Source organism: Talpa occidentalis, unplaced genomic scaffold (genome assembly GCF_014898055.3).
Source record: "Talpa occidentalis isolate TD23 unplaced genomic scaffold, MPIMG_talOcc4v2.1 talOcc4.7, whole genome shotgun sequence".
Classification (NCBI taxonomy): domain Eukaryota; kingdom Metazoa; phylum Chordata; class Mammalia; order Eulipotyphla; family Talpidae; genus Talpa; species Talpa occidentalis.
Window position 1 is genome coordinate 1882464 of NW_023605083.1, and position 15207 is coordinate 1897670.

General features: G+C 66.9%; 1 protein-coding gene across 1 annotated transcript; it reads left to right on the forward strand.

Moving 5' to 3' along the window:
* Positions 1–7128: 7128 nt before the first annotated feature.
* On the forward strand, positions 7129–14718 carry MYMK (myomaker, myoblast fusion factor). The gene is made up of 5 exons (XM_037492970.1): positions 7129–7263; positions 10644–10758; positions 11013–11161; positions 13893–14009; positions 14569–14718. The coding sequence occupies exons 1-5, from the start codon at positions 7129–7131 to the stop codon at positions 14716–14718; spliced, it is 666 nt and encodes a 221-aa protein (XP_037348867.1).
* Positions 14719–15207: the final 489 nt, after the last annotated feature.

Sequence of the window (15207 nt, forward strand, 5' to 3'; positions counted from 1 at the left end):
TGCCTTTATAGCTGTCGGGTAGACAGGGAGGAACTCGCACTTCCCACCAGGCTGCTACCCCGCCCGCCGCAGCCGGCCTGGCGCACACTTTAACCCGCTCCGCGCCTCTGGAGCCCGGCCAGGCCGGCCCAGCTGCCTGCTGCCTGCTCCGCCGCCGCCGCAGCCCAGGAGCAGCGAGCAGGGAGGCCGCCTTCCGGGGCCAGAACTCGGGACCCCACGTCTGCGTGCAGATGGCGCGGCCGCCAGCGGGGTCACGGGGAGGCCGGTGGTGGCAGAGTGAACCCCAGCCTTGACCCGGCCGTTGCTGCCTCCACGGGGCCCCAGTCCCTGACAGCGGAGAGTGGAGCCTGGAGCCGGGCTGGAGGAGGGGGCCGGTCTGACAGCTCCAGCTCGGATGAGACCAGGCGGGGGGAGGGGCCGCCGAGGTCTCCCCGAGGAGCAGAGCCCTGAGCAGGTGGAGGGATGGAGGAGACCCAGCGAGGCTCAGCCAAGGGCTCCGAGAAGTGCCCACGGCCTCTGCCAGGCGGCCAGCACGGCGGGCCCAGGGGGGAGGCCAGGAGCTCTCTGCAGATGTCCAGCACCAGCTTGGCAGGGCACCGCGGCCTGGCAGGGCCCGAGCCCGCCGGGCAGCCCCCGCAGGCCAGGCCTGGGGCTCGAGGCCTGTATTCCTGCTGAGTCAGTGTGGAGCAGAGGCCGAGCGGGCAGGGCGTCCCACCCCTGAGCGCGCTCAGGCCAACCCCACCTCTGCAAACTGCACCTGAACAAGGGTGGCACTCGCCCCTTGCCGGCAGGCTCCCCAGGGCCCCCTCCTGCAGCACAGAGGCACTGCCCAAAGGCGGGGCGAGGGGCTTCGTGTGGTCACCTGAGCCCCTTCACCCACCCCCGTCTCTGGGCAGAGGTCACTAGCCCGCCTTCCCTGCCAGAGGAGATGCCTCCGTGGACGCTGAGGCTCGCTCTGCCCCAGCTCTGGTGGCGTCTGGCCCGAGAGAACCGCGGGGCAGGAGACAGCGGCCAGCCGGCACCCCACTCCCGGGCACCAGGCCGCCTCTCCGCTGTCCCGTTGCACAGGCCAGGGACTGACCGCGACCCCAGGGCCGTGCAGCTGGGCAGCACATCAGGCCCCTGCTCGCTACCAGCCAGGCTCCTGCGGGGATGCCAGGCTCCCCAGAGCCCCCAGGAGGGGGTTCTTATTCCTCTGGTCCCCCTGGGGCCGCGGGGATGGCCTTGGAACCCAGACTGGAAGCCGGGCCCACACTGCCCCCTGGGGTCGGCACGCTGAAGTGCGGGCGGGGAAGCTGCTGGCTGCGCGCACCAAGGGGAGCTCAGGCACGTAGACACAGACCCGCGCACACGTGTGCACACATGCGCACACACACGCACTCACAGACACACCCCAGATCACACGCGCTCTGGGAGCCACTGCCCCGTCGTGCCTCCCCTCCTGCCGACGCCAGGACCTGGCAGCCCCGGCACAGTCCCGAGCCCGCCAGGCGTCCGGCTCCTGAGCAGCCAGGGCCAGGGTGACCGGCGGTTTCTCTTGGGGGGCCCCCCAGCCGGCTGCCTCGGCCGCCCAGAGACGGGGCTGACCCCCCCCACATGACCTCCTATGGCCCTGGGCCCTGGGCCCCCTCCTTCCACCCACACCCACCCCACCTCCAGCAGTCTGCAGAGGCTCCCCAGGACACCAGTGAGCCCCCAGACCCCAGGCCCTTGGACTGCCCCCATCTGATCGGCTGGCGACCTGGGGAGACACAGGAGCCAGAGGAGGCCTGCGGGCCCTGAGCCCTTGAGTGGGGGACAGTGGAGAACAGAGCATGGCAGGGCCCCAGGGGCCCATGGTGCTGGCAGGAGCAGCACTCCATCCTGGAGGGAACTGGGGACCCCAGGGGGGCAGGCCTCGGGAGCCCTCGGGACCACCACCTGGTCCCCGCCAGACTTACAGGGCAGGACCCCGAAGTGCCCGAGGAGCTTCCTGCCGGCCGCAGAGCAAGTGGCCAGTGCAGCCAGGGCCGCTGGGCCGGTGCCTCTCAGCCCCCGCGAGCACAGTGTCCGCCGTGTCGCCAGACCACACGGGCTTGCCTAGCGGGCACCCGGCCGCGCCAGCTCCCCCTCCCTCGCCTCCCAGGACCGATTCCTGGTCACTCCACCCGCAGCAGAGGCCCCCTGCCCCCAGGGGAGCCAGGCTCAGCCAGGGGGATGCCAGCACCGATGAGGTGGGCACTCCCCCCTCGAGAATTCAGGGCGCAAAGGACCATGATGTCCAATGCCACGCCGGAGGGGGAGGCGGTGGGAGGCAAGCTTAGCCCCGCTTTGTGGGTGAGGACAGACGTTCTGCACGGGGCCCAGGGTCCTTGCCCCTGCAGCGCTGCCTCCTGCCCCACCAGCGCTGGCCCCGCCCTGCTCCTGTTCTCCCGCTCACCCTCTCTGGAGCGCTGGCTTTGCACCCCTCTGGACTCAGTCGGACCCTCCCCAGATGCTCTTCAGAGGCCAGGAAGCCCCCAGTTGCCGGGCTCTGTACTTTGGCTTTTCCAGCTGGGAATCGCCTTCCCCTGTGTCTGGAGCCCAACAAGCAGGTGCTCAATAAGAGGGTGGGTTTGTCCCGCAGCCCCTGACCCTCCTGGGGGTGAGGGTGAGGTGGCCTCTGTTCTCCTAGGCAGGACCGGGGGTGCCGTGCCCATCCGGCCCTGGCCTGAGATGCTGCAGATGGCTGTTTTCAGGAGATTGTCACCCTGGAGCTTTCTGGGGGCCTGGGGTGGAGACGGGAAGCCAGAGAACGGGGGTATTTCTGCAGGAAGATGAGAAGGGGTACAAGAAGCCAGGTGGAAAGCGCAAAGGCAGGCTTGGGGGCAGCGGGAGCCATTGGGGGAGGGTGCAGTGGGCCTTAGGGCCATTGCTTGGGAAGGGAGGGGGCCTGGCCTGCACAGCAAAATGCAGAGCTTGGGCGGGGGGGGGGGGACCAGAGCCGCCACTGCGAGGAGGCGCCCCGAGGCCAGGCAGACTCGACCCCCATATGCTGGCTGGCACCCTCGCTGCAGCCAGACCAGGGCCCGGGGCACCCTGGGTGCCATCTGATGGCAATGCTCTCGCACCCAACAGGGACAGGCCACCGAGGACGTCTGCCCAGCTCAGCCTGTGGCCAGCCAGGAGGAGGACCAGGCCCCGGGGGGCAGCCTCAGCAGGCAGTTCCTGCCCACCCAGCTCCTTGGTCCACTGCCCGTCCCCACTGTCCCTGGTTAGTCCCAGCGTCCACGCACAGTCAGCAGCTCGGGTCCCTCTGGCGGGCCAGGTTTCCTGGGGTTGAACACACAATTCTTACAAACACCTTCAATAGAGGACCCAGGCCAGAGCAGGTGGGGCCTACCTCCCCTCCCCAGGCTACTGGAGCATGGTCTGAAGGCCAGTGGGTGGGACAATCCCTGTCCCTGGCCACCTGAGGCTCCCTTTGCTGTGGCCATAACCTCCAGGGACCACTGGTCAGGGATATTCACGGGGGGCTGTCCCCCAAACCAACTCTGCAGAGTCCCACTCCGAAGCCAGGGAAGATCCCAGACCAACCTGAGCCTCCAAAACAAAGCTGTAGGTGCCTGCGGGGCTTCCTGGAGGAGGCATCTTGGGAGACCGCATGGACTGTTTTTCCGACACTCCACAATGACGCAGGCGGCACATGCAGGGTCCAGGGCCTCAGACCCCACACTCAGAAGGGCTAGGTCTCAGCTCAGCCCGCAGGCGGCACTTGACGAGGGGCCAGTAGCAATGAGGCGTGGGAGTCCTGCCCGTACCTGGGAGGCCTAGTGCTGGACTCCACGGTTCCCACGGATGGCTGGGCAGGGCTCTGGCTTCCTCACCTGTGCAGTGGGGTGGCGACAGTGCCCCATCACTGGCAGGCGAGGGCTGCAGCCCACTTTGCTCTGAGCTACATGGAGACACTGGCCTTGCATCTTAAGCCACCATTTTAACCCAGCCTGACAGTAGCACAGCAGCTGGCCGGTCACTGCAAGCAGAGAGGAGGAAGCCGAGGTTCCAGCTTCACCCCGAGACCAAGGCCCAAGCCACACTCCTGGCTGAACAGCACTGGCCGCCTGAGGCTCTCAGAGCAGGCCCTGCAGCGCCAGGGCAGCCTGTGCTCGGCACCTCCCTGGGTCCTCCCCTGACTTGGCTTCTCCTTCCCCATAAGGGGCTGACAGCTCAAGGCGGGGAGCTGGGGTGCAGAACACAGGCCAGCAGGTGGATGAAGAGAAGCAGCTGCGCAGACAGCAGACCAGGACTTGGCGCCACGGCAGGCCTGGGACGCAGGTGCCCAGCTTGGGGTGAACGGCCGGATGGGGCCGGCCTCCCCGCCCGGCTCTGTCAGTCCAGAGCCCTCCAGTGCCAAACCCACCATGGCCTGGCTAGTGGGGCTGCCACACCCCAGCTCTCCATCAGAGCCCGCCTGGGGGCTCGGGGAGGACCACAGAGGGTCATTGCAGGGAGGGCAGAGGCTTATTCTTCCTCCGCTCTCAGCCAGGAGGCTAGCCTTTTCTGTCAGACAGAGGCTCTTGTTTTGGGGGGACTGGGAGGTGCTGGGGCCCCTCTATGCCTCAGGAGCCTTGAAAGGGGCTTCTTTGTCTCCCAAGCAAGGGCTGGGGAAGGGGCATCCGAGAGTGGACAGGCCCTGACAGAACAGGCATGCGGGGTCCCAGACGTCCCTGTGGTCAGGACGGCTGGCCTGCAGAGGCAGGGTCCTGGCCCAGCAGAGACAGCAGAAGTGGCCACGACATCCCCCAAGCATGCAAAGGTCAGCAGGGCAGGTCTCTGCCAGGTGCCTCCGCAGCCCCTCCTGCCACCAGAGCCCAGGAACGCACCCTTTTCTGCCCAATCAGGGAACAGAGACTACCCCTGGGGGGCCACCGGGCTCTGGCCCAGCCCTGCCCGGAGCGCTGGGCTCCAGGAGCCCCCCGCCACTGCGCTCGGGGTGACCTGGAGTCGTGAGTCAGTGCTCCAAGCTGGGGGAGGGCAAATGCAGCAGGTGGCCAGCTCCCTGGCCTGGCAGCGCAGACGGACAGACAGCTGTCTGGGCGTGGGGGGAGGGGGCGCCGTGTGGCATTCCAGGCATTTCAGCACCTCTATAAAACCTTGCTCCATGGCCGGGGTATGGGGAGGCCTGTGGCTACGCTCCCCAGGCTCTGACTGCCCCCCACGTGTCCCCAAACAGGCCTGGGACTGGCCCTTGCCGATCCCCTTAGGACGGCGCCACCTGCTGGGCAGAGGCAGGATGCCACCTGGGACCCCAGGGCCTGGAGGGGAGACAGCATCTGAGAAGGCCCCCAGGGGTGCCGGCCATGTGTCCCTCCGTCTCGTCCCCTGTACAGTGGGAAGCACAGCGGCGTCCACACCCGGCAGAGGGACAAGGGAGGAAGAGAGCCTGGCGCAGAGCCTACAACCGCACTGAACAAATGTCTGAGCGAGCGGTTTTCAGGACACGCTCTGTGCGGTGGGGGCGGCAGGGGGAGCGCCCTGCTGGGGCTCGGGGAGGCTGGGGGCGCCATGCACACAGCAGCGAGTGTGCCGGGGGGCACCCGGGACAGGGTAAGCCCAGCAGGCGAGGGGGGCTGTGGAGCGGGGTGGGGGCTAGGTTCATGGGCTGGCAGGCAGAGGCCGCAGGCGGGCAGGCGGGTAGCACGTCCCCCTGGCTCAGAGCCCACCCGGGGTGCCGGGCTCCCAGCCTGGCCAGTGCTCGGCCGCCCCCACCCCTGCCTCCAGCGGCAGCCACAGCCCTGAAACATCCGGGCTGTCTCTTCCCCTCAAGCTTCCTCTCTCTCCGCTCCCCAGGCCAGTCGCTTCCCCCGAGGGATGACCGAGGGCCATTTCAGTCATCTCGGTCCTTTCAGGGCTGGACTCCCCCGGCCAGCGGGGCTGTCTGTCTGTCTCCAGGCAGCCAGGTCTGGGGCGGAAGCCACGGGCCAGCCGCCCCCACCTCCGCTCTGCACTCGAGTTCCAGCCTTTCTGCTGGGGGCTCCTGGGGCCACCCCAGGCCCAGCCACCTGTCTCCCCGCTGTGGGGCAGCCCGGCCCGGGCCCCTTCCACCTTAATCACTGCAGCACATGTGCGGTTCCTTCCTCCCCCTCCACCCTCCACCGCCGCCTCCTCCTCTCTGCCCGAGCTCACAGCCCTGGCCCTGGAGCTCACAGCTGCAGAAAATGCTCCCTCAGGCCCAGGACCAACCGCGGGGTGTCCTCCCGCTCTGAGCAGGCCACGGCTCCGGACAGCACGTCCTGGCACCTGACGCCTAGCCACGTCCCCTCACCCACCATTTCCACCCCGTGCAGAGCTGGGGCTGGGGCTGGGCTGCAGCCGAGGGGCCTGGAGGTGGGAGGGCCGGGCGTGGCCTCCCCGAGGACCGCCAAGGCTCGCCGGCCTCTAACTGAGTCGCACACAGCGGGCGCTGGTTTTCCCATCTGGAGAGGGCCGGGCTCCTGAGTGCCAGGCTGGGCTGGAGGGCGTGGGCGTCCATTCACTCTTTCACAGAGTCATTCACTCAGCCAGCCCTGGCTGGGGCGCAGGGGGCGGGGGCAGCGAGCTGCTGGGTACACCCCGCACCCCCACAACACCCCACCGAGCAAGGGAGGGTGGGGGGCAGGGACCATCCCCACAGCCAGCAGAGGAGCCGGGCAGGGCCGAGAGGAGACTGGGTGGGTGGGTGGGGCGCGGCGGCCGAGTGGTGTCTCAGGAAAGGGGACATTGCCCTGGGGGCTGCGGAGGCTGGGGCCCCAGGAGCTGGGGAAGGCTGGAGCAGCTGGGCCTCTGAGGTCCAGGAAGGAGCCAGTGGACTTGGGCCGCAGGTGCAGGGCCAGAGTGGAGGCGGGAAGAAGCCGGAGCTCGTATTCACGGGGACTTCTCGAAGGCTCGGCCTCAGGTCGCGGGGGCGACAGCTCTCCAAAAAAAACCAGAGGCAAGTGCTGGTCACGTGGGTGGCAGCTGTCAGGCCTCGCGGTGCTGCTGGACATGGGGGCTTATGGCCCTGCCTCCCTGTGGGCGCTGACACACAGCTGCCCTCGGAGCCCGCCGGAGCGGAGCAGGACCAGAGCCGTCCTGCCAGCGCCGCCCGGAGGCTCGCCCGCCCTCCCGCGCAGCCGCACCTTCCGCCCGGCCATGGGCACGCTCGCGGCCAAACTGCTGCTGCCCACGCTCAGCAGCCTGGCCTTCCTCCCCACGGTCAGCATCGCCGCCAGGAGGCGCTTCCACATGGAGGCCATGGTCTACCTCTTCACCATGTTCTTCGTGGCGGTGAGTGCCGGGCCGGGCCGGGCCGGGCGGGGGGTCCGCGGGGCCCTCCCAGAGACGGGGAGAGGAGCCGCTTCTCACCCAGCCCATGCTGGGCCATGAGGAAGGGTGGCTGGAGGCGAGAGCGGCGCCCAGAGCCAGGGGAGAGGGTGAGGGGCAGGAAACCCGGGCCTGGGTTTCCTCTTCTGAGCCGGAGGTCGCTCCGGCATCACGGCCCCTGAGGGCCAGACCGAGCCCCCAGGCCAGGGCGGTGGACGAGGACAAGCCCCTCCAGGGAACCGCCCCGGCCGCCTGGGGCTCACGCTGCCCTGGCCAAGAGGACAGAGACGGGCGAGCCAGGCCCGGGGCTCAGCGGGGTTCAGGGGCACGGCGGGCTGGGGGGCCGCTGAGCCCAGAATCCCAGGGCTGGCGCCAGCACAGGGTCCGGCTCCCGCTCCCGTCTCTCTCCGCCCCGTGGGCCCTTCCTCTTTCTACTTGTGCACCCGGCGCGTCTCCCCGAGCTCGGCCCCCTTTCTGCGCTTCTTCCCCGGCCTCCTCTTGCCGGCCTCCTCTGTGCTCTGGGTCCCGTCTGCTCTCTGCGTCCGTCTCTCCCCCGTCCTCTGGGCGGGGTCCCTCTCAGTGTCTGGAGTCATCCCCTGCAGAAGACGCCCCCTCCCTCACGCTCCGGGTCGCTCCATGCCAGCTGCCCCCCACCACCGGCCCTGCCTCCCTGGGCCTGCCCGGCCCTCGGCTTCTGCCTGTCAGTCTCCCCGGGTGCCTGTCTGATCAGTCATCTCCCCACAGACTCAGCCGTCCTTCCGTCCATCCGTCTGCCCTCTGTCCCCCTTAGTGAGCCCTGCCTGCCTGTCTCGTCCACCCGCCCTCTCTGCCGGACCCTGGCGTTCTCCCCGGCCCAGAGGCCTCTCCCCAGCCCCCTGTGAGGAGCGTGTGCCGGGAAGCGAGCGTCCCCTCAAGCCCCTTCCCGCAACAGAGCCAGACAAGCGGAATCCACCAAGCGCGAGGGTGCCTGGGCAGCCCTGGGCAGGGAGGTCCGCGCACACGTCACACGGCCCCTGGAGCAGGAGGCCAGGCTTGTCTGCAGGGTGCTCCCCATTCAGGGTGCTCCTGGAGGAAGCCGTGACCTGGGGGGGCTGGATGCTTTGAGGTGCTGGATTCCTGGGCTCCGTCTCTTCCTGCGGGGGAGACCTCCCTCGTGGTGCCGGCACCGGCGCTACCCCAGACGGGACTTGCCGGTCTTCTACACACACTCAGGCTTCCCAGCTCCCCGAGCGCCCGGGACTGTGCTCCCTATTTGACAAGGGAGGAGCCTGAGGCCCCCGGGGCTGGAGCTGGGTGTCACTGTGGGCACCAGCGGCCTCCGGGCTCTGGCTCTGTCGGGCGTGTTGTCCAAGGCCATTTGTGAGCCCCGCCTGGACTAGGGCCGTTGGTGAGCCCCGCCTGGACGAGGCAGTCCGCGGCAGGCGAGGAGCCGGGGTCTTGCCCTCCAGGCCCGGGTTAGACCCAGCCCCCGAAACCACAGGCACAGCCGGGCCACCCCACCCGCGCGGGCCACAGCTGCCCCACAAGCGCTCGGAGGCCCACCCAGCCCCACCCGGCCAGAGTGGCAGGGGCAGCTGCCTGCGCTGACAAACGTCCTCTGGCCCCAGCGCCACATTCCTCCCTTCTCCCAACGCCCCGCGGGACCCCACCGCAGCTCCTGCTGCCCGCGTGGCTGCTGTGCCCGCCAGCACCTCCTGGGCCACCCCCGTTACAGAGCCGGGCAGGGCCGTGTGCCTGTCAGGGGATCTCCGGCCCAGAGCGGCCGCCGCTTGCCTGAGCTCACACCGCAGGGCCCAGAGGCGGCCTCCGAGGGCTGTCCCACCCACCTGCCCGCTGCCCCACAGAGCAGTTCCCACTGTCGGCACGAGCCCGGGGGCCCAGGGCACCTTCAGATTGCTCCACACCCCGTCCTGGGCCGGCATCCCATGGCAGAGAGGCATCTTCCTGGGCGCTGAGGTCTCGAAACAGACAGCATCCCCCTACTCTGGGGCGCGGGGCCGCAGATTCCCGGCCATAAGCTGTGACCCCACAGCAGCCTGGTCCAGCCACAGAGGCACAGGGGCACAGGGTGAGGCGCTGGGGGCGTCTGGAGGAGCAGAGAGTGCTGAGCTCAGAGGGCCTGGCTCTGCCTGCCCGAGCCCCAGGAAGCCAGTGTCCGCCTCCCCCCGCTGTCTCGCAGAGATGTGAGCACCGTGATCAGGCCCCACCTGAAGCTTCCCTCTCTTGAGCTAAATGGTGGCGTCCACCATCTCCCTGGCCTCTCGCCTTGCCTTTGCCGGTACCACTCCTGAGGAGCAGCACCCAGAGGCCAGCTCGTGCTCTGTGTGGTCTGCTCAGGACGGACACGCAGTACTGTCTTCTCCCCTATTCTGGACACTGCCTGAGCTGGTGCCCCCTGGGTGCCCCCCACCTTTAGTCATCTACCATTGTAAACTGTTGGAGCCCTAAGTCCCCCCGACTTGCTTGCCTTCCCAGGTGAGCCAGGCTCCTGCCCCCCAGAGTGTCACCCCCCCACAGGCTTTCTGGCACCTCTGCCTCCTGCTGAGCCGGGCTCCCCAAGAGCCAATTGTGCCCGTCCCCCCACTTGTTTGTGCCCGTGGAAGTTGTCAAAATAATTACTTCATGTAATTAAATATTGCTTGAAGCGGGGAGGGGTGTGCGCCAGGAGACGCTGCTGTGTTCCGGGAGGAACAGTTGACTCCTTTGAAAACACACGGCACAGGCCCCTGGCTCTGACGTCAAGACTGTGCCCGCGGCGGATCACGGCCAGCAGGGCGTGGGGGATGGGGTGACCCAGAGGCCGTCCAGCAGGGCCCCCCGCCCCACCGAGGGACAGAAACCAAGGCTGAGGCTGACCATCGGTTCTCAAAGTGTGTTCCCTCCAGCGCCAGCCCCTGGGCCAGAGAACCTCTTAAAGAGGAAAATCCCCACCTCCACCCAGACCTGCTACGTCAGAGCTTCCCATGTGACACCCCCAGGGCAGCGCAACGGGCACCCAAAGGGCACGCTGTGGCCTCCGATGGAAAGGTGGGTGCAGGCCCTGGGTGTCCACAGACCCCCTCTCGGTGAGCTCAGTGGCCTGGAGACACAGTGAGACTCGTGACCGAGGCCCCACCTCCCTGGGCTTCTGTGACACCCGGCCTCCACCCACAGGACCCTCGGAGGGGAGGGGTCAGGTGCCCCCATTTTTCAGAAGGGGAAACTGAGCCTAAAATCATGGGCAACTTGCCCAAGGGTTCACAGCCATGAGGGGCAAGCCCAGGGGTGGGGACCCGGGACAGGCCTGGCTCCCCGGAGGCGGGGGCCCCGGACCAGCCAGCAGCCCCCTGTGGCTTCTCCCGCAGCTCTACCACGCCTGCCACGGGCCCGGCCTGTCGGTCCTCTGCTTCATGCGCCAGGACACCCTGGAGTACTTCAGCGTCTACGGGACGGCACTGAGCATGTGGGTCTCGCTGATGGGTGAGTGGCCGCCCCCGGCGCCCGCCCTGCCATCCAGAGCCCGAGGCCGACTCTGTCCCCACCGGCCTATTAGGCCCTGCTGTCCCCGGGCAGAGCCAGGCCAGTCTCTGGGACACTCGCGCAGCTCTTAGACGCCAGCCCCGCCTGGCGTGTCCTCATTAAATGGCACGTCCGACAAGGCCTGGGTGGCGGATCTGCCAGGCAGGTCTGCTCACCCCTTAGGCATCTCTGCGGCTTCTCTCCCGGCCCCGCAGCCCTGGCGGACTTCGACGAGCCCAAGAGGTCGACACTGGTGATGTTCGGGGTCCTGACCATCGCCGTGCGGATCTACCACGACCGCTGGGGCTACGGGGTGTACTCCGGCCCCATCGGCACAGCCGTCCTCATCATCGCCGCCAAGTGGGTGCGTACCCCGCCCTGACTGTGACACGCCCCCGCGGGGTCTCGGTCTACCCCTGCCCCTGAGGGGTGGGCTGGACGGTGGGCTCGGGATGGCCGTAGGGGGCCCCAGCCAAGCAGACCTGGCTTGAGTCGCGTCTGCCTCACTCACTCAGGACCTCTCCACTTCTTTCCTCTCTGCCTCGGTTACAATCACGGTCACAGTCAGGTGGCTGGCTGCAGCTGAAGTGCTTGTCCAGAGCTGGCTTCTCACGGGCTCCATGACGGGAGCCATTTTTATTATTGTTGTTGTTGTTGTCGCTATTAAAGAGAACAGCTGATTTTAGAAATCAGTGTCAACTGGAAAATGGCCTTAGTTAATCTCAGAAGACTTCCTGGAGGGGGTGAGGCTTGAGATTGGTTCTAATGAGATGCTTTGCACGTGGCCCCAGGCTGCCCAGCACCCTCTGTTGTACCAAGGCCTTCTTGGCTGCAAGGACTGAAACTGCCCACCCTAGTGACACCCAATGCCGGCCTCAGTTTCTCTCAGCCAAGAAAAGGAAACAGAGTTAGAGGAAAAGGAAAGTAGTTTAATTTGTCGACAAACTGAGGAGGGCAGCACACCCATGCCTGAAAGAGCCCGCCCTGCTCTTCAGCAGAGGGCTGGGTGTGGATACAAAGGGGTCAAGCAAATGGGAGATGGGAGAGGGTGGGCATGTCCTTTTGATGCAGGCCTGCAGAGGTTTGGGTGGGCACCAGCTTGCTCTGTTAACACCTGACGTTGAACGTCCTTGTTATCCTCTTAGGGATGTCCTTCCTTTGCCTGAGAATGCAAGAAGACAAGCTTGGTAGATGCAGCAGACAGGCATGCAGGCACCGGGTGGGGGGCAGGAAGAGAAACCCGCCCTGTCTCCCTGCATCACTAGCCCAAGCTGAAGCGTGATGGCTTGCAGGTGGGAGCCAGGACTCCATGCTGGCCCCAGCAGGAAGGAGCTGACTTAGCAGGGACTTGAACTCCCCCTGGAAAGCCCACAGGCTGGACCTGATCTCCAGGCCAGCGGCAGCCCCGGCCCCAAGGTCACCTCCCTTCGCCTCCACGTACCCCCCTGCTGCCCCCCTGGGGACCCAGTTCCAAGGCTCACAGGAGGCCCAGGCCAGGCCACACGTCCACTGAGTGCCTGAGCTGAAGCCAAGCCAGCGGGGCCTCAGGGAGTGGGTGGGCACCCAGGCCAGGGGAGCACAGCCCTCAGGGAAGGAGGGTCAGGGGGCGTGGGGAGGGGTGCCAACCAGCCCATTTTACGGCCACAGGGAGGGAAGATCAAGTCCTGGCGGTGTGTTTTCAAAATACCCGGTCCTACCGGCTCCTCCCCACGCGGGGGCTGGGGCCGCTCTCCTGCCAGTTGCTTAACGAGGGCTGCGGGCTCAGGGGTCAGCAGCTCCACAGAAGCCGCGGCTGGAGGGGCCCGGGCCTCCGATTCTCCAGCGAGAGCAGAGCAGGAGCCTCTCTCCCCTCCAGCTCCGGGAAGCAGGCTGGCCCAGGCTGACCCCAGCTTGGGAGAGGGGCGGGATGCGCTGGGCCGTCTGGTCTGGAGCCCATTAATTAAGGCCTGGAAGCAGAGCGCTGGTCCGATAAGGGCTGAGCAGGAAGCGGGGTCAGGGCTCCTGGTTCCGCCCTGCGACTGAATTCAGGCCGGAATTCAATTCACAGAGCAGAAGTCGGCCCCCAAAGCGGTGGGGAGCCGGTGGGGAGCCGGCAGGCCTCGGGCGGCGGACACGGTTGCTGGAACCGGTTGCTGGAACCGGTCGCTGGCCTGGTCCCTCTCTCTGGGGCTCAGATTGTGTTTTCTAGAACATTTGACATGGAATTTATGTTGGATTTTCAAGGGCGGTTGTTTCCTGGAACGAGGGTCCTTTTTTTGCTTGCAGCCTGTCCCTGGGAGCTGGGTCTGGGCCCTCGGCCTCAGGGCGCTGGAGTGGGACTGGGTGGGGGGGGGGGGCTGCGGGGGTCGATCTAGGCCAGGTCCTGACTCCAGCCTCGAAGGCAAATTCCACAAAACTAAAACCAGATACTGTTTCATGGTTTGTTTTTTGGCAAAAACTGCCCTGACCCAGAGTGAGGCCACACGCGTGCAAGGGGGTGTGCAAGGGGGTGTGTGTGTGCAGGTCTGCTTGGATGTGTGTGTGCAGGTGTGCATGCATGAGGTGTGTGTCCTCACTGCACTCGGTGGGGCACATGCAGTTAGGGGTGCTGCCCCCACCCACTTGGGCTGCCACCATTTTTCTTGCTGAGACCCTACGCCTCCTGCACCCTGTAACACCTTGGCCCCAGGCGGTGGTTTCCAGGGTGTGGACCTGTGTGAGCGTCCCCTTGTCAGGTCCTGAGCCATCTCTGTGAGTGCACCCCCCGTGACCACCCCACCGAGCATGGGTGTCCAAGGACCCGCAGGCCTCACACGCCAGGCAGGCAGCTCTGGCAGACGCTCCCGCGAGTCCGCTGCCTACACAGCCCAGGCCGGGCGCTAGGCCCCCGAACCCCTGCTGTAGAGTCATCCCGCCAAGTCTCCTGGGACTCCCCTCTGGGGGGAGAGGGGGAGGCCTCAGGGGTGGCTTTTCTGGCCCAGGGAGGCAGGCACAGCGGGGTCCTGGCAAGGCCCAGGGGTTCCCAGCCACTCACGCGGGCCAGCTCTGTCTCCGGCCCTGCAGCCTGCTGCTGCCCAGGAGCCCGCCCGGTGCCCTAAGAGCCTCTCTCCCCGCAGCTGCAGCAGATGAAGGAGAAGAGGGGGCTGTACCCCGACAAGAGTGTCTACACCCAGCAGATAGGCCCTGGCCTCTGCTTCGGGGCACTGGCCCTCATGCTGCGCTTCTTCTTTGAGGTACCTAGGCCGGGGGAGGGAGGGCACAGTATCCTCGGCCTCTGGAGCCCTGCCCTGCTTGGCGGGGGCTGGTGGTCTCCCCTCTCCTATAGCATCTCACTCCGCACACAACTTCCCACCCATGTCCTGGCCTCAAACCCTGGTGGGGTCCATCCTCAGCACCCCCAGCATGGCTGGGCCTGGAGCTGGGGTCACAGGGGCCTTGAGAGCCCTTGCACTGAGATGAGGGCCTGGAGCTGGAACTGCTGCTGAGGCGGGGTGTAGGGGGAGAGATGGAGGGGTTGTGGGGCGCCCAGCCTCGCTGTGGAGGCGCAGACCCGGACTCCCAGGCCCTGGCCCAGGACAGCACGTGAGCACCATGGTGGGTCCTGACTCGTCTGGGCAGTGTGCGGGGTGCTTTGGAGGAGGGCACGGTTTAGCGGGGAGCACCCCAGGTCTCTGGCAGGTGCTGCGGCAGCCAGGCAGCCAGCAGAGGCCCAGAGCAGGGCGGGGGAAGGGGGCTTGGAGGAGGGGCCGGTGTGTGGGCCGGGGGAGCTGCAGCCACCCCTCCCGCCCGCAGGACTGGGATTACACCTACGTCCACAGCTTCTACCACTGCGCCCTGGCCATGTCCTTTGTCCTGCTGCTGCCCAAGGTCAACAAGAAGGCGGGCAGCACGGCAGCCCCTGCCAAGCTGGACTGCTCGACGCTCTGCTGCGCTTGCATCTGATTCCGCACCGCCCCCACGGGGCCCCGCGGCCGCCCTCGGCTCCAGCCTGGAGAGGGCCCCAGACAGACGGCTGCCTCCCGGCCTCCCCTCCCCGTCCAGTCCAGGAGGGCTGTCTTCTCACATCCCGAGGGCCCGGGGCGCGCAGAGCACCCGCTGTGCCAAGTGCTCTTCTGTTTGTTTTGTCTTTCCCCACCCTCCCCCCCCCCCCCCGCCCCCTCGGCCCCTCTTCCTTCCTGCTCCTCTTGACCCAGAGCCCGCGGAGTCTTTCTTACTGTCCACTAGTTTCTGTAAGATGTACCGTATCAGGCCTCTGCTGCGCCCGTGTCCAGCGTCTTTTGGTCATTCTGCCTTGCTTCATTGGCCACGAGGCCCTCCGTTTTGCTGGAAAAGTCTGCACCCCCTCTTTCCGTATGTCTGTGCAGCACCCCATGCTGTGGACACACCCCATCTCAACCCAATCTTCTGCTGGAGGACACCTTGGCCACTCGC